The sequence below is a fragment of the Augochlora pura genome, chromosome 4, assembly GCF_028453695.1.
Source record: "Augochlora pura isolate Apur16 chromosome 4, APUR_v2.2.1, whole genome shotgun sequence".
In the NCBI taxonomy this organism is placed as follows: Eukaryota; Metazoa; Arthropoda; class Insecta; order Hymenoptera; family Halictidae; genus Augochlora; species Augochlora pura.
Window position 1 is genome coordinate 8,783,168 of NC_135775.1, and position 23,003 is coordinate 8,806,170.

A 23,003-nucleotide genomic window follows, 5' to 3' on the forward strand; every position below is an offset into this window, starting at 1 on the left:
ATATAAATTCTTCTGTTATCAAAGTATAGAAACGATGGTAAATAAAGAGAATACAGGAAACAAAAATTGTCTGATCCTATTAGTAAAATTATTAACTACGAATAAGTGCTAATTATCACAGCATGAAAGGAGCGATAGTGCAAAGGGTTAATAAAGAATAATAATAATTTCGAACTAGATTTTAAGCTCGAAACCTAGGTTCACAACATAGGATAATGTATCTTGTAATTGGAAACTGTATTTCAACTATATATCCGGTTCCATGACATAAGATAGTTTATTTTATAACTTGGAACTATATTTTACCGAGAAATCTGGTTCAATGCTACAAGATAATGTCTGTTTCAAACAATCTAGTGTAATAGTCTCAATTTTCGTGACCCAAAATTAAAAACGTGTAGAAAAAGAAACGATTTATACATAAATTGACACCTCTCCCTAAATCTAATATATTGATACGTAAACATAATAAAAAGATATAAATAATTTTTTATATTCTCTTCTTTTTCTACACGTCTTTAACCATGGAGCATAATTGGGAGAGACACAATAAGTAGAACATCAAGTCATTACAACTTGACTTCAACTTCAATTTTTCGAAAACAAAGACTGATATAAAAGAAACAATCACAAAATTTGTATTTGTATCTGAAACAAAAAAGACATTACATTATGAGATTTTTCCACCTAGAATTTCTAATCTTTGCGCAGTGCCTTGATTGAAAGTATTCTAATAAACAAATCATGCCGTTCTCATTCTGTTGAAGAATAAAAAAAGCCAGACATTTGTCTACAATATTGAATTGCAATCGAGTACACTTCTAAAATTTTATTAGTCGAATATCATCCGACTCCTTTATAATAATCGCGAAATGTGACCCACTTTTAGCGCGGTTCGATGGACGCTCTTAATATCGCTTATTTTTGCGGCGTCGTTGCTGCGGTCGAATTTTTTTTTGCCGAGCGATATATGCGCGGTATAAATTTAATAAACTTAATGGAATTGAACAATCGCGGAGACGTGTCTATCGGAAATGTCGAACCGCGTGGCGTCGAAGACGACAATTTAGTAGAGTACAGAATACGGAAAAGTGTCTTTCGTTTCCGAACTTCGATTAAATTGATAAAAATCGTTTCCTTCCACCGAATGTTGCCAATCAGTTCTCCTTGTTCCGACGAGTACAACATTAACGATTCAATTGCAACGCGTCCTTTCGATATTTCGATAATCCCGGGAGCAAACGAATGAGATCGGCCGGATCGAAAAGAGGTTCCCGAAGATTCGCGATCCGAATCTGTTGTTGTTGGTTTCCTATTCTTCGGCGCATTGTTCCACGGAGCACCGCGCCGCGTGTCGTGCCGGTGCGTTGCGCGTCACGTACAATTTGCGAAATTGCATGACGGAAGTGTCGTTAAGGACGTTCCGCGCGGAACGTAAGTATCGGTGGGAATCGCGAGCGTGGTTTTTGTTGCAGAAGGGAGACATTATCGACGTGGTACAAATGAACAAGAGCGGCCTGTGGAAGGGTATCTTGCACAACAGGATAGGCCACTTCAAGTTCATAAACGTTGAGATACTGAACGACAGGGTTCCAAGGCGTGGAGAACCCGAAGGCCGGGGGAAGTGGGGCCTGAGGTACAGACAGAAGCCCGGTTCCGTTCAAGAGCTCTTGCAGAGAATGAATCTTCAGGTAGAGAGCAATATCTTGCTGCGACTCGAACAAACTGATTTCCATTTGCATTGCTTCGAATGCAAAGCAGGGAGTCTGCTTTTATGCGATGTTTTCTTTTTTTCTTTTTTTTTTTTTACCTTCGTCTTTCTCCTTCCTTCTTCTCGCTCCTTTTTCCTCTGCTCTTTTTTTCGTTCCGCTGGTCCCCTTTTCTTTTCATGCGTACACCTCCATCCCGCGCACATATCTTTTATATCGCGTATAAATCACAGTTACATCATAAATCGTGGCGAGTTCCTTTCTCGTCAACTCTTTCCCGCCCGCGCCTTTTTGTTTAGCGGTGTCTGAATCGATCCCATTGATACTCGAACCCGGCGTCGCGGGAACTTAGTACGGCGACGCTCCTTTTTAAACCGATCCGGAAGCTGCGATTCGCTTTTAACTCTCGCGGGAGCACGCGATCGTATCGTTTCGCCGGTGGGCGTCAACGAAAGCTATGGTCCTCGCCTGACTTTAAATATAGGCGCGAATTATTTCTGTTTCGTCAATGTTGATCCGCGGCGTTAATTCGAGAAACGAATGTTAATATTTTCGCGTCTGTTCAATTCATTCGTTTAGAGAGGCTAGATTTACCGAACAATGTGCTTAGTTTGATTTTTCGCTGACGTCAAACGGTGTATAGAGCTGGATTGAAAATACGATCCTTCTCTGTGGTTCAGTGAGAGTCAATGGAAGCACAAAGGAGGCATTTTTATGAATAGAATCACATCAATTTTTATATTTTCGTATAAATCTCGCTTTGTCTCGTGTAAAATATAGCAGTGTTCAGAACGCAGAATAACAAGGGCAAAAGGTATTATGCGGCACGTTATGCGGTCTCGTTTAACGAGTGCTGTAGGAAGTGGTTAAAGTCGCTGTTAATTTATTACGACAGATACACCGTCTTTTCCATGTGTTTTGCTTCATTAATTAAATAAAGCGTATTCGTCGCTCGTTGCGCTACGAATAAATATAATAACTAGCGCGTTTACAGCCGCAGTTGTTTTCCAAACTCTGCAAATCCTTTTACTATATCGTGAAAAATTGATACGACCATAGTTCATCATCGAAACGTCACAGCAGCTGCGTATAAAATTGAAGCGCGCTGAATATTTTGTCACGATCCGCGGTTCGCGTACTACTCCGTTATATAAAAGATTGGCAAAATAAAATTGAGTCTTCGAAAACCGAAGATGAAAGGGAATAAAAAATTTATGGCGCCGCCGCATACATTTAGCAATATCGGAGGTGGTGCGCCGACCGCAATTGCGACGTAAACTTCAATAATGCGTCTTCGCAGGAACACATTCCCGTATTTGTCTTGAACGGGTACGAGGATCTGGAACTCTTCCGTGAGATAGAGCCCGCGGATCTCGATTATCTACGCATCCACCAGCCGGAGCATCGCGCGAAGATACTCACCGCCGTGCAACTGCTGCACGATCTTCAATGTAAGCGTTTCAATTGTTTCTCCTACCATAATCAATAAAACGTCACGATCGCCGCGGTGGGATTTTTTAAATTTCAATTCTCTCGAGAACGAAGCTGGGGACAAATGTATTAGATTCCGTGTGGTTCGCGCGATCCTTCAACTCTCAATTCACAGTATTTAACCGATAATTAGACTGATAGTCAAATATAAAATTGAAAAGTCACTAGAAGAATCTGAGATTGTAATATTATATTCAAGTTATTATTATTATTATTATTATTATTAAAAGAGAAAACACATTTTCATCTAATTTACGTGTGTTACAATTTACATAAACAATCTTTATTAGGTGTAAAGTTTTGCAGTGTGTCAATATATACATCGTTTACATAGTTTGTCCAGAAACTGACTGCGATCCTTTATAGCTTGACTATGGCTTTAATATTTTCAAGACTGTAGATCCTTAAAAAAAGATTACATTCTAGAAGTTTTTCTTGCTTAGTCAACATTCGAGCAATGTTGTTTTGTAACAAGATTTTCGTTATAATTTGCATTAGCGTTGTCTACAATAATTAGTATGCAACACAATTAAAAAGACATTGGACGTAGAAGCTTCAGTCAAATTCGTAATTTTCTTATGAAATCTCCAGACCCGGATAAATTCGCCCCGCGGTGATCGTGACACCGAAGTTCCTCCCGGGCTGTATACAAAGTCCAAGCTAAAATAAGCAAAGCTCCTTAGAAGTTCATAGTGTGGGCTACACGTCGGTGTGTTGTTCTGTTCGAACAGCCGGAAGCGAGGGCGATCTAGCGTCGAGCTCGGAGGGCGACGAGGTCAGTCGGCTGGTGTTAACCTCTGGCCAGACATCGGGTCACTGTTCACCGTTTAATCGTCGCCAGTTCCCGCGGGACTCCGGTTGCTATGACGCTCACAAGAACCCGACGAGCCGGCGAACCGTGAGCCCGGAATCGACGGGCGCCAAGCTGTCGAGGGAGAACAATCTGGACGTGACCACGACCACGAAGAATGTAGGCGGCTCGAGCACCGAGGGCGGCAGCGCGTCCGACGGTAAAGACGACTTCCACCCGAACATCCCTATCACCGGCACGGTGGCCGGCCAGAAGGACGGCCACTTCGACAAGTCGCCGTTGTTGCGCAGCGGCAACATTCGGTACATCGCGAAGAGAGGGAACTTCGGCGAGTCGGTGGTGATCGAAGACGACGGCGGCCAGAAGCTCGGCAACATGGTGAAATACGTGGTCGGGAGCAGCGACATTGGCCTTGAGGGGACCGGATCCGTCGCCGGGTTAGGACAACGGGGCTGCGTCAGCGAGAAGTCGAGCGATTCCGGTGTCAGCTCGTCCAGCATCAGCTCGGCACCGCCGCCGAGGGACAAGGCTCTGGCCAGCGTAGCCTCGGACTCGCCCACCAAGAACTTTGGCAACTTCACCAAGTCTTCGCCCACCTCCCAACCGACGAGCAGCAAAGGTCAAAACGGCGACGCTAATTACCCGTGATAAGCGACAGGGCTGCGAGACCAGAACCATGATTTATCTTGCTTCGATGCTGTAAGCTGGACGCGGGTAGCCTGGAACACCTGAAGCTTGCCAAACGTAGGGGAGAGTTTGTCTTTTTAATGAGACCTGTGGGAGGGCGTGGACGGAATAATACGGAATTTTTCTTCGAATAGTTGACACTGTGGACGATGCCTGTTGGTGATCATTATTTAGTAGATTTTTAGGTTACTTTTGTGGAAGTTCTAGTATTCTGAATGCTAATCCAAAGCTGCTGATGACGGACTACGACGCCATTTTTCTAGCGCATATCAAATGTTCTGAGCTAATAACGCTGGATTATTGAGAGCATTATAACTTCCACTTGTTGTTTTTGGTTAAAGTAATCGGTTATATGGGGAACTTTTCCTGTTAGCAAAGTCAGGAAAAGAAAGACAGCTTTTAAGGAGAAAGCTGATACTCAGGCATTTTGTAACATTCAGCTGCCAAACAATTTAAGAAATTTTTACGGTATATATACTTTCGAATAAGGTACTCGTTAGAAAAGATACTCCGTTAATATTCTCAGGAAAAAATTATTTTCCCGGATTGTTAGCCGGACGCGATCTTTTAACTTTTCTTCGGTGCAATATTTAAATATCTCATTTGATTTAGAGAAATTTTTATACGAAGAACGCGAGACTTGTACCAGAATATTCTGCGATGTTCCATGCTACCTGCATTCAACCTACATGTTTCCGACGAAAGGGTTGTTTCCGATACGCTCGGGGCAGCGTGCGACTTTGCAGGTTGTTTGCGTACAACGTCGATGGGATTGTTCTGCTGTGTGTCGTAAGTACTCTATATTTAGCAGGGTATAGTCTCTAAATCTGACGCGAGTCCGGCCGAAATTGCGGCGGGCTGACTCCGAACGAGAGATCCTTCTCGGGACGATGATCGAAATTTGAAGCGCGGAACTTGCACGACGATACCAAAGTACGGTTTCAAAGTTTCCAGTGGTCTTTGGAGAACACAGCAGGTGCGAGGTGCGATCCGGAAATAGTGACAATATCTACGATTTTTATTATGCAAATACAGATAATGGACGCAATATCCGAGTCCTGAATTTTTCATTTCACGTTGGAGACACTTTTAAACGTTAGATTTCTTTATCCAAAATGCAGTAGTGGACAAATTTACGCGAACACCTTTTAAAAGAGATTATTTTCTCTAAAACTGGATCAAATGATTTGAAGTTCTTGAGATGATAGAAAGGACGAAAAAGATCGCGTTCTTAACTTTTTAACTGGGTACTTAAACAAAATATGCTTTGTAGTGTGCTGCGAACGATTACAGATAGCAATAATCGCAGTTTTTCGCGATTTTCGACCAAAAACTGTAAGAAATCGAAGGGGTTTGTCAGCTTAGAATACATGTTTCGTTATACTCACATTTTCGTTACAGTCTCAAGTAGAAAAAGAGTTAAAGAAGCAGTTTCTTCTATTTAAAACTAACATTTCTGATCACCCAAAAAAGCAAGGCTTAAATTAATCAGATTATTTTTAAATAAGTGAACTCGCATTTGAAACTCCATAAAGTATATTAAATATTTTAGCTTCGCTTAAGAGATGAAATGTCGCTAAAAGATTTATGCTGAAAAGTGACAGGACATTTTTTAACTAAGAATGGTAACATTGTCTATTACACTAGCCCTTTTAATATCTGAAAAAGATTTAATTAATTTGGTCCAATCTTAAGAGAAACTAATTCAATTTTAGAAGGTATTCACACGTATCTGTCCGCGTCTGTACAATTTGAAATATCAAGGATCTACCTCGAAGGTGATTAAAAGTGTGCAAATTTGAATTGTCAAAGTGACGTGATTCCCCGAGAAACAAAGTGACGTGATTCACCGTGAAACAAAGTGTCGTTTGTTTCGGCGTCGCACCTCGCGCATAGTGACACGCGATACACGGAGAGATTTAGCAAAAATCGAATGGTGACGATCGAAGAATAGCGTTTGAAGCGATTGTGAAGCGAGTATGTGTGTAACGAAGCGGGGGGGGGGGGGGGCCGAACCCGCGCTCCTAGAGCCTCTCCTATCAGTTTTCTATACGAGATCCCGAGCACGGCCGCCCGCATCCGACGGATCCTGTAAATATCACGGAACAGGGGTTTCGTTTGCTTTAATTTCACCTCATATAATAGTGAATTGTATCTTTCAAATACATCGGGGGGATCGAAAGAAATAACGAGGTGCCTTGGTACCCTTTGTTGCCTTAACGATCCTTTCTCCTCGTTGCTCTATAATCAAAGGTATGCTGCTGCCGCCGACCGTTTTTTTTTAGCGAGACTTCCGACTTCGTTTCTCCCACCTCAATTTAAACATCGGGCCGGGGAAGGGGGGGGGGGGATGTACTTCATTATTCTCGTTCTGAATTTTTCAAACTCCCTCTAACAGGAGATACCTTTCGCAGGGGTTTGGAGTGGGGGGTGGTGATGGTGGTGGTGGTGGTGGACGGAGGTGGGTCAGGGGGTTAGGGGCGAGGCGTAAGAAGCAAAATTTAAGCAGTTTTAACGAGGAGAGCGAGCAAAGTTTCTCGACGTTCGCGCGCCCGTCGCCAGCGAGCGCCACGGAGAAAAATTCGGCGTGGCCGCTGCGCGGTTCACCGAAAAGAAACGGGACGAACGAGGTAGAATCGAAATCCGCACGTCACTGCCGATCGTTTCACGATCTCGTCTATCGTTTACGACGCTCGTCTAATTCATAACATTAAATAATAATCACGATAAGAATAATAAACGCTAACGTTAACAATAGTGAATAATCGTAAGGAATATTATGTGATATAGTAGCAATATATGCCCCTTCTAACGTATAGATAGATCAAAGGCCTGTAACGGAAAGACCTTCTTCGCAATTTACTGCATAAAGATAAGCCGTAGGTGAGACGTCGAGTGGAGAGAGAGAGACATGATTTCGCTGTTTCCGGTTTCTAGCGTGCGCCGACGTCCGTATGAAATATCGCGAGCCTAACGACAGGCGTCGTCGCGTTCGTCGGTGTAGGACGCGTAAAACGGTGGGACCGATTTTGTTCGATCGATGAAAGGACTGATTTTTCAATTAGCCAGCAGTTAGGTTAAATACAGCCAAGCTTTTTCTACCGCGATCGAAATGTTGTTCTTCATCCTTAGACTGTTAAGCACTTGCTACGTTCCCTCTCGATGTATACCGATTACGAAAATGCGTACGACGACCGATCCGAGCACTTTAGTGCGAAGATGTTCTTGCGGATAAGTGCGGCTAAATGCAGATGCTAGTTTCGTAAGTGCGTGTTCCATAGGTTCCAGGTATCCACGCAGGCTCCGGGTATCTTTTCGTTGCCAGTTCGATAGCGTCGTTGCTCTTCTTTGTTTTTGTTCTTCGTTAATGTTTCAGTAACGCGCGAAGCTTGCGCAGAGTTGGGTAAAATAGTGTATTCGAATTGGAATAAAATGACGCGACAGATCTTTATCGATTTCGCTGACGAACGCAGCTGTCGGCAATGGTTTCAATACTTTTCGGAGCATCATTTTATTCGGCTATGGATGTTTGCGCGATCGCAGACGTATTGGTAGAACGAAGATCGGACATATCATTTTTCTGATTGAACTTCAGAGAAGATAGAAGATGCTTATTCAAATATTCGCTTTTCAATAGTCTGCACGGTCGCTGTCTCAGAAACGCATGAAGTCCGCTGTCCAACAACCAGTCAGTCATTAGTACCAAAACAATGAAACAGGTTTTTGAATGTTTTTAAGAATATTCTAGCTTTTTTAAGACACTGATCCGCGTTTTCGCGTTAGAATTTGCTCAAGAATAAGATCCCGCAAATCAAAATGTTTCTTAATATTTTTCCGATTCAAGGAGCTAATCTTATGACTGATATAAAGAGTTTGTCGTCAGTGTAGAACAATTTTGATCAATCTGTTTTAAGCAGAAGCCACAATTTACATTTTCGTGCTCAAATTAGTCGAAGAATAAGATTCCACCGATCAGAATATTTCTTTGATCTCGTTCGCTGAGGAGAGCTAATATTACGACTGATACACGAGTTCGCCAGTAGAGTATGACATTTTTTAATCATTTTACACGTTTCGAAGACAAGCGCCCTCGCTGATATTTTGACTGACCAGATAATTCATCAACAGGATACGTAATTTTGAATCGTTTCGCGCAAAACCTCGGCTCACTTGTTCATCCACGAGTTCATTTAACGATAAGATTTTAGCGAGTCAGAATATTTCTCCCGTGCTCAAACAACTTTTTCTACGAACATCCTTTCTAATTCAGCTTTTGCTAAAGAAATTATATCTCTCGACTGAAGCTACAAACGATGCCGGTTCGAGTCTCCGAATTGTGTCCGAAGTGGGGAACACAACGAAAAGCGTCTACAAATGTCCTTAGAGCATATCAACCAACGAGCAATAGCAACAACGGTTTCCAATACCACCTACGTAAATAATATAAGAGATCATGCGCGTTTTTTCACAAATGTTCATCACTGTAAACTACCGCCAACACGCATTACTTTATCCAATTCTGTGGGAAGACCACAATCCATTCGAAGCTGATTTCTCTAGCTAGCAAACGTCTCATTATTATAGAAAGAGAGAGAGAGAGAGAAAGAAAGAGAGAGAGTGTGAGAAAGAGAGAGAGAGAGAGAGAGCTGCATAAAACTAGTGCACGATCGACAATCCCCATCGTCGATGCAACCCCAGTTCTTCGACACGATGGTAAAACCCATGTACATGTGTATATTCTACAATGCCGCGACGAACGTTGAAAGTTTAACAAAGTTTTTGTATGTACATAACGACGCGCATAGAAACCTAAAAAAACGATGTTTTATATTGAACCCCCGATCTTTGCCAAAACATTAGACTATACAGATCTTATAAATATACATATAACGATTATATATCGCACCGTTGGATCTTCTGTACATCTTTTGTATAGTGTATAATGGTAGACGGATTTATGGTTGCGCGAGCACACCGGAGATCGTGGAAAACGAGGACTCCTGCGAGCGAGAGAGAGAGAGAGGGAGAGAGAGAGAAATAAACGGAAGGGAACCACAGGAGAGTAGCATAAACATTGACGAGAGAGGATTGGCGCGATTATCAAAAGACAGTAACCAAGCACTCCGTGCAACGCGTTCGTTGTAAATAATAATAATGATACACGTAACCAATCCGAAAGAGAGCGACTCGTTCGTTGTCGAACAACGCCGGAGACTGACGAGCAAAGTGTTAGAGATTTTATAGAATTTAAGATGCATGTTCTAACTCCATTACCGCTAGACTGCGGATCCTCGCACAGACCTCTCATCGATTACATTACGAAAATCAAAACGACGGAACAATAACTGTTCCATTCGAAACCGGAACATCCTACCCCATTGTTGTTGGCACACGTGCTCCCCCGTGTTCTACAAATTCACCGCGCGATCGCTCGATGATCCGCAGTCTAATCATCACCGATTCGACGAACTTTCAGATGGTTTTTGTTCGCGCTCTTTCGTACAATGATTATACATAGGATGATCGAGACGGAGCACGCATTGTAAGTCGTTCGATTGTTTCTCGGATCCACGGCTCAACGCGATCCGATCGGTACAGGCTGCTTCCATGACTACGATCCTCTTACTAGGTCTTTCTTCGACAGCATCGCGCGACTTTTCATCATGATTTTTCGTGGCGCGTTTAGGTGATAAGGACAAGCTCCGTTTTTCTCTTGTAAACGAACGGCTGGTGCTCTGGTCGCGGTGGGCACCGACAAAACCCGACAATGACTCTACTTCGGAAGGAAAAGAAACAAAAAAAAAAAAAGAGGAAGAAACGGTTCGAGACAGTTCTAGCGAAATAAATTAGCGAAATGTTTATTATATCTATACACGAATTACGAATAAACGCTATAGCTTATCCGTTCCATCGAGAGTAACATTACGCGTAGAGAATGACGAATTAATTGCGCGCGCGAGCGTGCATGGTGTGAGAGAGCGTGTACAATGAACGGTGGGTGAGGGACGCGCGAGAAATGTTAATTGATAACGAGTTTATAAAGAGTACGTATAGACACGATAGTGATTTTATTAGCTGGGGAGAGTAAGTCGCATTCGATGTAAAAAATTAAAGGTAACAAATAAATAAATCAGATTCGTTCTAACGGTAGACACGATAAAGCTGTAATCGAGGTGACACCGCGGAAAGACCTTTTCGAAAACGAGCATCGCGAGTCAGCGTGTCTCTATGCGCGCGCGTGGTCTCCGGATGGTAAATCGGTATCCGGCGCGCGGATGATCCCGATCTCGATCGTGGTCTTGATCTTCCGTTCGACCGATCAGCCGGCTCAGACGGACCGACGGGAATCTCGCGGAACATAGTGTCTAGAAGGTAGCTAAATCGCTAGTGAAACACGATTAAGTATCTGCATAGCGGTCTAGTCTATCTCTTCTTCCGAGGTTTACGATTCGATGCGAGGCACGATCTGTACATAAGAACAAAAATAATAACGGAAACAGAGTTAGGAGAAGCGGCGGCGACGACCGCGCCAGCGCGCGTCACCGTACATTTTTATAAGCTGATTTTGTATTTATTAATTAATTACGGGATTTACAGAGGTCACGAATCTTTTCATTATTATCGTCTCTCGGTTCTCGTATGATTTCTCAACGATAAGTGCTAATTTATTGACGGCGAATTCAAATAAACGGCGAAAGAAATAATCAAGCTTCTTCGTTTCTTAACCCCTCCGATTCCCCACTTTTACAGGTTCCTTGGATTTTAGGAGAAGATCATTCGTCAAACACCAACTTTTCTGTCACCTATGGTCTAAAACGATTCTGCTATTTTTAGAAAATCTTGATGCGTAGTGTAACATTACCGTTGGTTAAAGTAAATAATATCAGGCAATACAATCATCTTTCAAATATAATATTGAAAATTATTTTATCACTGCCAATCATAAATAGATGTATTTGATTTAATTGGTAAACTTATTTGTAAATGGTAATAATTAAAAGATAGTTGTACAAAATTAATATATCTTCCAATAAATGCGTTTACGTGAGCGTAACTTACTCAGAAGAGCGAATCTTGGAAAAATCGACGAAATTATTTCTGGTTAAACACTGGAACGCCCGAGTTAATAACAATTAATTTTTGAATTTGTTACAATTTGTTACATTAAAGAAAAACTCTGAGAGAAACCATTTAATATTTCAGCAATAAATCGGTCGCTTTTATTGTTCGACGGTACCTACTGTTAAATTAAGTATCACCTTTCTGAAAAATTACTTCTCAGATGGCAGCGAGAAGTAGTCACCGGTGAGAAATGGCGAGAATACGCAGTCGTATAACTTGGTCGGCTTAATAAGAACTCGTTGGGCCAAAAACTGAGGTGCAAAAGGAATGATCCGAACTTTCTTAACTGCAATGAAACGCATTTAGCGACGCATGTAAATGCATCCGTTGAGAATCGTCTCGAACGTAACGACACGTACGTGTCCATTCGTAACACCTATTTCGAGACCAGCCTCGAAAGGCCAAGTTACTTTTAGTACAGTAGATTATGACGGTAATAACTCGACGAGTATCTTTCCTCGCTGGCGGCGCCGACCACGTGAGTAAATTCGTCGCCCGTTTAGGTTGAAATCTAATTTAACTTTTAAAGTCACTGCACGAAATTACAATGATTTGTGGCGATTCGAGGTTTCCCCTGTGAGTTTGCCAACTTCGTCCGGTTTGATGTTCTTATCGTGCTGCTCTAAATGGTTCGAAAGTACGGGCCCGGTTTAAGGAGTTTAAACCTTTATTGCTCTAAACAGAATTTCCCTTGGAAAATTTCATTTCTCGAAAATTCCGGCCGTGAATCAACTTAAATAATCTTTCGCTAAATATCCGATGAAATTTCTTCGTAATCCAGAACTCTGTGTTTACCGTGAATTAAATACGTAAACGAAACGCGCGGAAGTGACTCCGCAAAGATATTAAATTTATCCAACCGAATATAAATCGAGGTTTGAATCGTTCATAACGAAGAATTCTACTTCAATTAGACGTATCTGTTGTACTTCCCAAAATGTTTCAACGTTGCTGAAACGTTCGAACATAAACGCGAATTAAATTAAATAAATTTAATTCGCGCGTATTCGCATAGAATCGCAAAATCGAAATAAATAGTTTTTAATGGCGCCCGATCAAAGAACAATTAGCGGAAGTTACGCGCGACCTCGGCGAAATGTTGTATATTTTTTAAATTCAATTTCCCAGGTGTAGAAAGCTATAAAAATTGTACGGGTTACGGAAATATATTGATGGACGTTCGTCGCGTAATTGTTAGCGAGCGCTGCTCACAGAGACGAGTGATGCTGTTCGCTCGCACACCTGCAAGACATCTCGATGTTTCCACGAAATACTCGAGACACGAAAACTCGAGAATGATACTTGGCTGTGGCATCGGTAATTACATCCGATCCACGTTAATTAGTGCCCCGTGGATTTTAATTCTTGGTCGTGTGCCAGCATGTAACACATCCGACAGTGTGCTTTGTCCGTGCCGGGTAATTTGCGGCTTTAATTAGGAAGTTCGGATAAGCGTTTGATTTCAAGCAGAATTGATACGAAGAATTTCGATCCGAGAATTAAATTAATAATCGATCTTATCCAGCCGTCGATCACAAACAAATTAATATTAATCATCCTCGATTATAATACGAAAAATCCACGATCTTTTAGAAACTTCTCCTGGTAAAATTAATCATCTTAGCTTTAAACAAATATTTTAATTAAGGATCCGTACAGCGTGCAAGCTTGTGCAGCGAAATAGTTAAAAGTATCTATTAAAAATCTCTGCGAAAATACATGTTTTAAATAAAAGAGAAGCGAATAGAAATTATATTTATTTTCCCATTTTTAACCAAGCATAAATACTCAAATTCTTTTTACGTTTTCTTCAATATATTACAGTATCAAGCGTCTTTGTGCTCAATATTGAATTTATGTAGCTTCACCCACACTTTCTTACGATTGTTTCCTTCGCACAAGTGAAATCGATACCGAGAGAATAAATTACGGTCAAGGATTTATTAATATTCCGTTCATTAAAATTATACAACAACGGTCCGCGAACAAATTCGAACTTCTCGGCGGAGATTCAAGATTTGAAATCCCATCTAGCAGGGCGTGTTGCCGGCGTAGTTACAAGGGAGCAGAGGTTTGTCGAGATGAGTTTTTGTCCGACTTATAATTGAGGCAAGACTACTTTATTCGGATGTAGCTTGTTAATGCAAGACAAAGGAAGGCGTAAGTACCACCGCGTAACAGTTTCCGCAGGGAAAACACGGAACAGCCGCTATTGATTACCGAGTCGTGACAAGAGTTTTTGAAACTGATTACAGTCCAAATACGCCGAAAAGAAAATTTAGAAATAGATCCGCCGGGATGATGCTCGACCGAGAGAACGACCTCTCCCCAACGATTGTTGAAATCACTCGTTTCCTCGAGAGAAGGCCGGATTTTAATTAAAAGGGATCGCCGATAATGAGCACTGAATATCGCCCAAATAATTATCAATTGTCACGTTTTACACAGGCCGGGCAAATATTTTTAGCTCTTTAATCTTTTTTAGCCAACGAAACATCAATTATAATTTTACGAAGGCGGAACTATGAAGTGCTTCGTTAAAATTTTATCAAGCACAGCCGCTGTCTGTAAAAATTTCCGTCTTCCCATCAGTGAGACTAATATTTGTCAATAGACGCTTGATATACATTCGTGGAATATGATGAAATCAATTTTCAGAACGTCGAAATTAGTTTTACAACCACAGTATTGCAAACGCCGATCCAAAATTGCAGCAATAAAAATTTCCTACTTTAATCGCAACAAACAGGTTTTAAGCAGAAATTAATTTTTTTATTTAATCATTTTTATCGATTGAAAGTAACCTAATTGTAATTTTTTACCTCAATAAAATTAGTTCAAAAGTATCTTAAAGAAAATTGACATAAACTCGGAATAAAATCGTCGAAAGACATTATAAGACCTCCATCTCTATAACAATATGCACAAAAGTTTGCAGATTATCGCCGCAAAAGTCGAGGTTTACAAACGTGACAATTAACAAAGTGGACAACGGAGGAGTATTTAAATAAGGCGTTTGACAAATCATCAAGGGTATCGTCCAAAGCACCGAAGTTTGTCGCGGTTTCTTTGTGTGTAACCGTGGCCGGTCTTTCCCAGAAGTTCGATGAAACAATACGACGAGCAGGTGTTAAAAGAGGAAGCACGTGTTGATTGAGGAAAAAAAAAAGAAATGACCGACGGAAAAGAAGGAGGCGAGCCTTAGTATACCGAGCGCGAGTCCGTTGATTGCGCTTCCGGCTCTTTCATCATTCCACTTGACGTATTAGAGGTACTAATTTGACGGAAATTAACCCCGACGAATGGAAGTTATCGTGCTCCGTCTCAACCGACGCTATTCGTTACCGTCTCGCATTCAAAAGCAAGAAACAATCACGGGGCGGTTCATGTTCACACTAACGAGTGAACGGCGTCTTATTTTAGCGGAGCGTTCCAACCGGAATAAACACCGGGTGCTAATTCTGCCGCAGTTCGAGTGCCGGATAAACGAAATTCTACGCACTGGCGCGTTAATGATTTATTTGAAATTCATGCACGATCGTCGACAAACATTTTGCGTTGAAACGCCCGAACATATTTGTCCATTGTTCCATCGGTTAAACGTACGGGGATAACGTTGGTCGGGGATGGGTTTTGTTAATCGTTGCGCCTCAAAACCGGCGGCCTGTTAATTGCCGCCAAGGTTAGGGCAAACATTAAGCACTCCGTGCAACCGGTGTCGACTTAACAACGGACCGGTGTAATTTTATTTGCTGGATTATTTCTCGAACGGATGGCCACCGCGGCGCAAGACTCGGCGTCGCCCTTGGAAAAAGCAGCTTTTAAAACTCCACATAAATCCATCTGACACAGTCATTCATTTTAAATGGCGCAAAGGACCGCAAGACATCGCAATCCATTTAGCTCGGCTCACTTTCTGGAATTACGGTGAAAGAATGTGGCCGCTTGTTTGTGTACACAATAGGGAAAAACGAAGGAATATTTTCAACAGAACCGCGACTAAACACCCTTTACACTTTGAACCCGTTTTAACACTAGATTTACGGAATCCGTCAAAATGACGGGTCACTGATTTGTTAACGTACTATTATTCAGATTTCAAAGATACATTTATTGCTTATTTGTCGATTATGTTTACTATAATTATTTATATTTATTTAGTTATCGATTGCATTAACTATTAGAATAAATCGTTACTTTCATAAACAAATATAAAACGGCTGCTTTTATTACTCCGTAAACCTAGTGTTAACGAAAACGTCGCCGTGAACCCACCGATGTATCATGCTCCCAATAGCGAGAAAATTACGTTCCCATGATTATCGGGAAAAAACGAGCAGTTTTGAATACTTTCTGCTCGCGTTCTTTTAAGCGAAAATGTAAAAATTTTGCCACGATTCAACGCGAAGATCGCAATCAATTTCCATTCGAATTTTTCGGATTAACTGAACGCGAGTTAACCCATTCGCTGCCAAGGACGAGTATACTCGTCTTTGGCAGGGTGTCACGCATTGCCTGGACGAGTATACTCGTCCTACTTTAAATATATTATAACATGCAGGCTTTTGAATTAGCAAATTTTTTTGTGGCCACAAACATAAGTATAAAGATGTTAAAAGCTTGAAAAAATACTACAAATAAAATTTTTTACAAAAATAATACTTTATTTCTTATAGAGAATGATAAAATATAAATGATGAAATATAAATGGCAATGGGAATGACTTCATATAATTTAGGCTCGGCAGCGAATGAGTTAAAGTCGATCGGTGGGAACCACGCGTTCCGCGGATCAACAGCCACGTTCGTTTTTCTTCTTCGTATCGCGCGCGGTTCTCTCCTCGAATCTTTTCTTACACTTTTCCTAGTCAATGAAAACGTGGTTACCGCGGAAAGCATCTTCCTCTCAGTGCTAAACTTTTTTAAGTTGCAATCGAACCGCGGCGGGGAAAACGAAACAGACAGTTCCGATCGATTGATGTTCCTCTATTCTTATAAAACTCCATCATCGGACGTTAAGTGCGCTTTCTTTTTCTATTCGAAACGATCGATAAATACGTCTGACATTTCTATCTAAAAACAGCTGCTAGACGTTGACGGATAAATCTTGCAACGAGTTACTTAATCGGAAGATTCAAAATACTCTCTCGATATTTGCGAGAACGGCAATTTAACCGAAAGCAACGAGCATTTAATTATTCAGCCCGAAAGTACAGTTACTCGATTTAATATTCGGACACCGTGGTACTTGCGTCATTATTGCTCTACATATTTATTTGAAATAGTTCTAAATAGTTCTAATAATTTAAAGTACATATCCCGGTTTATAGATATATATATATATAATTTTATTTGTTAAATCAAATTGTTTAATATGGGAATAGAAAACACCAACAAATTTTATCAGGACAATGATCCCGAACACAAATCGAGGATTGTCCAAGAAGTTTTATTGTACAATTGTCCGAATGTGCTCCAACTTCCGCCACAGTCATTAGTCCTAAACCCCATAGAGAATTTATGGGACTTATTACATCGAGATATTCGAAAAACCCCGGTAAGGGCAAAAAAAGAACTTAAGTTACGCTTGACAAAAGCGTGGGGACATGTCACTCAAAGTTATTTAACTAAAATCATTTCAAACATACCGATACGTTTAAAGCATGTTATGAAGCAAAACAGACGTCCAACAAAATATTAAAATTATTGTAATTTTATTCAAATGTATTTGAATACAGAGGAAAGAACTTTATGTCTTTAATTAATATCTGTAATTAATTCATGACACACTCTTATATTATGATTTATAATTTATATTATTCAAATGTATTCCGGACTATGTATATATATATATACAATCTCTATGTAACACAAAAGGGTCTTACTAGCCCGTTAATAAAGAATAATAATAATAATAATAATGTCATGTTATATGTCCGAATATTATTTCGTCATTAAAATGAGGTCTAATTCCGTTTACAATCCATTATGTGTATAGTAATGAAAAATAAAATAATTGATTTTACACATTTGTAAACTAGGATATGTACTTTAAACTGTAACAGATCGGAAAATTCGATAGAACTATTTCAAATAAATATGTGGAGCAATAATGACGCAGGTACCACGGTGTCCGAATATTAAATCGAGTAACTGTACGTGCTCGCGCTTGTACACCGTTGCGTTCGCGGTTTCTACACTTCGAAATAGTAAATACAGCTCTTCCATCGAAGTGTTTAGCGGAGAGCCTGCATTTTTTTCCCTCGCCGGCTGCAACGAGCGAAAATACGTTGCCTCGAGCGCGTTTTTCACTTTCAAGAAAAAACGAAGAAAATCACGGGGTGCCAAATCTCGAGACTACCGGAGAGTGCTGGGAGAACCTTTTTCGCAAAAGCGAAAAATCGCGTTGAAAGGGACAAATTTTCACTCCGCGCATGAAACGAAGAAAAAACGGCGGACCAGCTGAATGCCCTAACGGAAAACGAACTACGCCGCTTCCCTGCAAAGGGGAAAACGCACGTGCGTCAACTTGTTAATCTGAACGCATTATTTACGATATATATAAAATACGTTATTTATTATTTAACCTCTTAGGCACGGCTGAATTTTGCGCATGTAAAGTTTTTCATAACTAAATTACCATTTCTCTTAATATTCTTTCCGTATTTCTATATGTAACATTAATTATATTATTTTCTTAGTATATTGTACACACACTTTCACTCAATCGTTTACTTTGATAATTAATAAAACAATTGAGTAAAGCACGAAACATTCACGAAAGCCATTATAGTAGCGCGTGGTGTCTAAGAGGTTCAGTCTATACATTTTCTAGTCGATTTCGTCGAACGAGCTATTCGTTGAAATCATTTCAAAATGATTTATGTATCATATTTTTTTCTTTAAAGCATCTGTAATAATGGAACAATAACGTTGACAATGTCCAAGGTACCAATATCATTTTAATTAACATATTCCGCACTCGTTTGTTTAAACGTGTTTCAGAGCATTCCTGGAAGAAAACGGGGTTCAAAAAAGTCTTCAAATCATCCAACAATAAAATAATATCTTCATACTGTCCCTTATTTGTTTAACCTTTTCACTGCGGCAGTGTCGTCCAGTGTAATTTCTGTATATACATTTTTCTTAGTTTTAAATAACAACTGTGCTGAATAAAACAATCATTGCTCTAATATAACAAGTATATTTATATTTTTAATATGAAAGGATTTACAAAATTATTAAAATGCAAAGTTATAAGTAATATAGGTATATATTATATAATTTGAAAACTTTAATATTAAATGTTTAATATAATATATAATGAAACGCAAATTAGTTTATATATTAATGTGTAAAGACTAGTAATATCATTCTGTATGGTATATTTTGAAACAAGGATCTACACATAGGCCAACATTACAATCTTTGTATAGACATCATTTGAATGCCGCTTATATGCGGCGCTTGGAGCGAAAGGGTTAACATTAAACCTACCAAACTCTAAAAAGCAGTTAACAAATATTGCCTCATAAGAACTACAATATAGAATTTACTCAAAGTCACAGTTTTTAAAATAACGATAGCCTGAATAAAGAAATATAATCAACAAGTCCCAATGGGAGCAGCTCCATAATTTGAATAATTACGAAACCTAAAATGTGATACCGACAATTTGGCCAGGGGTGGTAAGTTTAATATGAAGCTCATCCTATATAATTTTCAAAAAACCTCAAGACAATGCCGTCGTAGGTGAAGTTCGCCGTCTCACCGACACTGGAAAGAACCTAATAAAGGACCGACGCAGCCGCGATTTTCAAGGAGCCGGCCCCATGAATTCCCGGTAGAAAAACATCGGTAAACCGGTTTCGAATCACGAATCGCGAAACGGCGCACGATATAAAATCGTCGGGGCCGTTATATCTGCAGGAAGAGACCGTAGTCGGCCGACGCGAACTGGAGGAATTCCCGGCGGCACTCGAAATCACCGCGTTAATTCCGATGTGTCTGGAAGTGGCTGAGCCAGGGCTCCCGATATGCGTGTTGCATACAAGCCGACGAAAAAGATGTTCCCCGTCGTGTGGCTGCGTGTGTGTGTGCGTGTGTACACGCGGAGAAGGAAGCCGCGGCGCGCGCGCGAACAGTGTTGATGGTTCGGTATTGTTGGTGAATGGCGTCGGTAAGCGTGCAAGTGGTAGGAAGCGGCGAGACAGAGGGTCCTTCTCGTTTGAGCACTGTGGTGCTTGTGTCAGCGTTGCACCCCACCCACACCTGTCTCACTACCCCGCCCCCCGTAGCCGAATAACCACTACAATTCATTGTTTAAGCGGAGACAATAAAGTGAACGCCAGTCGACATATGCCGGTGCTCCCAATACGAGCTCCACTTTTATTGAGTTTTATTATCCTCGAGTTGTACTTATTAGCCGGAGGTACTCGCTCGGTGACTTACCACCCTACGACCGATCGCGAAAATCGATTCGCTCAATTGGGACAAACACGCGGTTCTCGATATAAATTCAGCTTTCGCTTTGGCTAGGAATCGTCAACCGTTTGCACTCGGAGCCATTTTAACTGTGAATCTGAAATCATTTTTCTGATGTACAGTATTTCCATTTTAAGTAACGAAGTGCATTTTATATATAGCAAATAACTCTTGTGATTCGTACCAACACTTTCATTTTTAACAATTTTTCTAAAATTGGACTCTGTCTCCTCAAAGTCACCACTCGAATTAAAAGGGTTAAAGGGTTAAATTAGTCTAGCAAAATTCAGGGTTGAATTCGATGAGAGAAAATGAATGTGCAAATTCATTACATCAAGATGTAAGATTACTTTATGAAATCTCTAATAATGTAAGAGAAGCATTTAGTGAATTATAAGTGGACTGAGAATTTTATTCATTTACGACAAAAATGTATAAATGCAAGACGATAAATATTTCAAGAGTCTAAAAATCCTACTGCGTTATACAACTCATCGGAATTATTAAAAAGAAAATAGATTGTCTAGATCGTAGGTTTTTACCATTATCTTAGACAATTTTTATTTTGCATAAATATCCTTAGTCTAACTATAGACATCAGATGATTGTATTTATACGACTATCCATAAGTAGAATAAAATAGAATGTTTCTTTGTGGATGAAAATGAATTTTGTATTATAATATTTTTTAAAAATGTGTATAAGTCATAAATAAAAGCATCAATATATTATATGAAATTAGGATTTGTTCAAAATGACGTATATCTTACGAACTGCAACTGATTCAATCTACCCTGTGTTCGCTAAAAACCAATAGAAAGAACTTTGTATTTGAAAGAACAATCAAACCTACTATTGTTAACCTACTATTGTTAACCCACTATTGTAAACCTATTATTACTTACATTAAATCACGAATTTTTTGAGTAAAAAAAATATAAAAGATATTGCTCCTCTCCTAGGATTGACCTATTTTAAAATAGCACGAAGCCACTCGGATGTCAAATGTTATCAGAGACCAAGAGAGGGGTTTTGTTTGCCGGGTAGCAAGTTTTAGGGGTTCAAGAAACTCCATTTCTACTGTGGCTAACTTTCCAATCGATGTTTGCTTTGATAGGTGACTCTTTCCACCGAACTTCGTCGGTGGCTTTCGAAAAATGGGTGGAACATTCTTGATATAAAAATAAATTTATCGAAGCAGTAAATAATAATAAAAATTAGTCTATTGTATAATTAGGGTGTAGTCACCTCAAATCATTTCCTTACTTTATCTTTACTTCATCTCTATGCGGATGATAAAATTATCGGAACCATAAATTGACGAGTTTAAGCAACAATGATTTATAATTGAAAGAGTTGAAGTGTATCGATGCATTATGTTTGATGTTATTACAAATTACAAACACTAAGCCTACCGTGCCAGTTAATTTCCCCTTTCATTATCTTAAACTTATTGAAATTATGAAAGCTCTCCCGTCAAAAACGATTGAATAAATTTTTTAATTCAAATGAACGCTATATTCAAAATGGCGAAAGGTGTTCATAAGCTCAGTATTGTAATTTCTATAAAGCGACATACATTGGTCATTTTTAACCTCTTGCAGTCGGATCCATTTTAACTGAAAATCGAAAATATTTTACAGTAACAGTAATTTACAGATTTTACATAACTTGAAACATTTTATACATAATGGAATTGCATTTTATAACTCGTGCAACGGTTAACAGCTCTTCAAAATTTTCTAAACATAAATAAATTTGATAAAAATTATTCTGAAACGTGGCACAACAATTTTTAGTGACACTTTAAAGTCGCCACTCGATCGCAAAGGGTTAAAGCTCGGTAAGTTTACTGTCGAAAAGAAAAATCCCCAAATTACGAAAAAATGTTATCTTCCATAACGATCAGCAGTCTGATGACCATCAACCGACAAACAATTGTCGCATTAGGGGCTGGCAAACAAGAAGCGAGGAATTTATCTGGTAGCCACGTCCTACTCCCTAAAGGTACGGTCTGCGGAGTTTCTTCTGGGTCGCGTCGGTTATCACGACTCCTCCTCAAAGTCTATGGTTAGGTATATCCGTAGCCGAGGGTCATAGTGCATGGAAACACCCGGTGTCAGGCGAACGCGATTTAAACCCCTGAAAATACTGCTTAGAGCTCGGGGCAGTTCCAATTAATCCGGCACGTTGTACGCGATATTAGTTGGATGTTGACAGTGGGCTCGATAAAATCTCTCGACAGCTTCAAGCTAGTCCACTTATTATTCATTACACTTTCAGGTACGGCCAGTTTCACCGGCTAGAACCTGGTCCTTCCACACGGCGAGCGCTGTTTGAGCTAGAAAACCGGTCGCTCAATGTGCGTGCGTAATTCGTACGCGTATGCAGATTTTCTTCACCTCTTCCGGCAAACGAATCCTACGGAGACGGAAATTTCTCGTAAAATTTCTCTTCGTAACCGTGACTGTTGGTATATGATATTAGGAAAAGTTCTGTCTGCGAAGTGAAAGAATATAATCAATTTTTCGTACATTTAATAACATCTATTATACAATTTAATTTCGTTACCTATGACCTCTAGCCAGCGGAAATTTGAGATGGAAATTTGTAAATAATATTTTTGAAAAATATATGTCTCAAATGAGTATATGCATGTTTATTAAAATTCTTGTATAAAAATCTATAATCTATCAAACT

The 23,003-nt window shown here is 40.0% G+C and overlaps 1 protein-coding gene across 2 annotated transcripts in view; it reads left to right on the top strand.

The window, feature by feature from the left end:
* Window positions 1-7,000, top strand: part of LOC144469213 (uncharacterized) — a 76,606-nt gene extending 69,606 nt beyond the window's left edge. For both annotated transcript variants that reach the window (XM_078179228.1, XM_078179229.1), the window contains exons 12-14: window positions 1,476-1,691; window positions 3,010-3,160; window positions 3,932-7,000. In XM_078179228.1, the coding sequence (XP_078035354.1) occupies window positions 1,476-1,691; window positions 3,010-3,160; window positions 3,932-4,659 (1,095 nt within the window). In that variant the 3' untranslated portion in view covers window positions 4,660-7,000. The remainder of the gene's footprint in view (window positions 1-1,475; window positions 1,692-3,009; window positions 3,161-3,931) is intronic.
* Window positions 7,001-23,003: the final 16,003 nt, after the last annotated feature.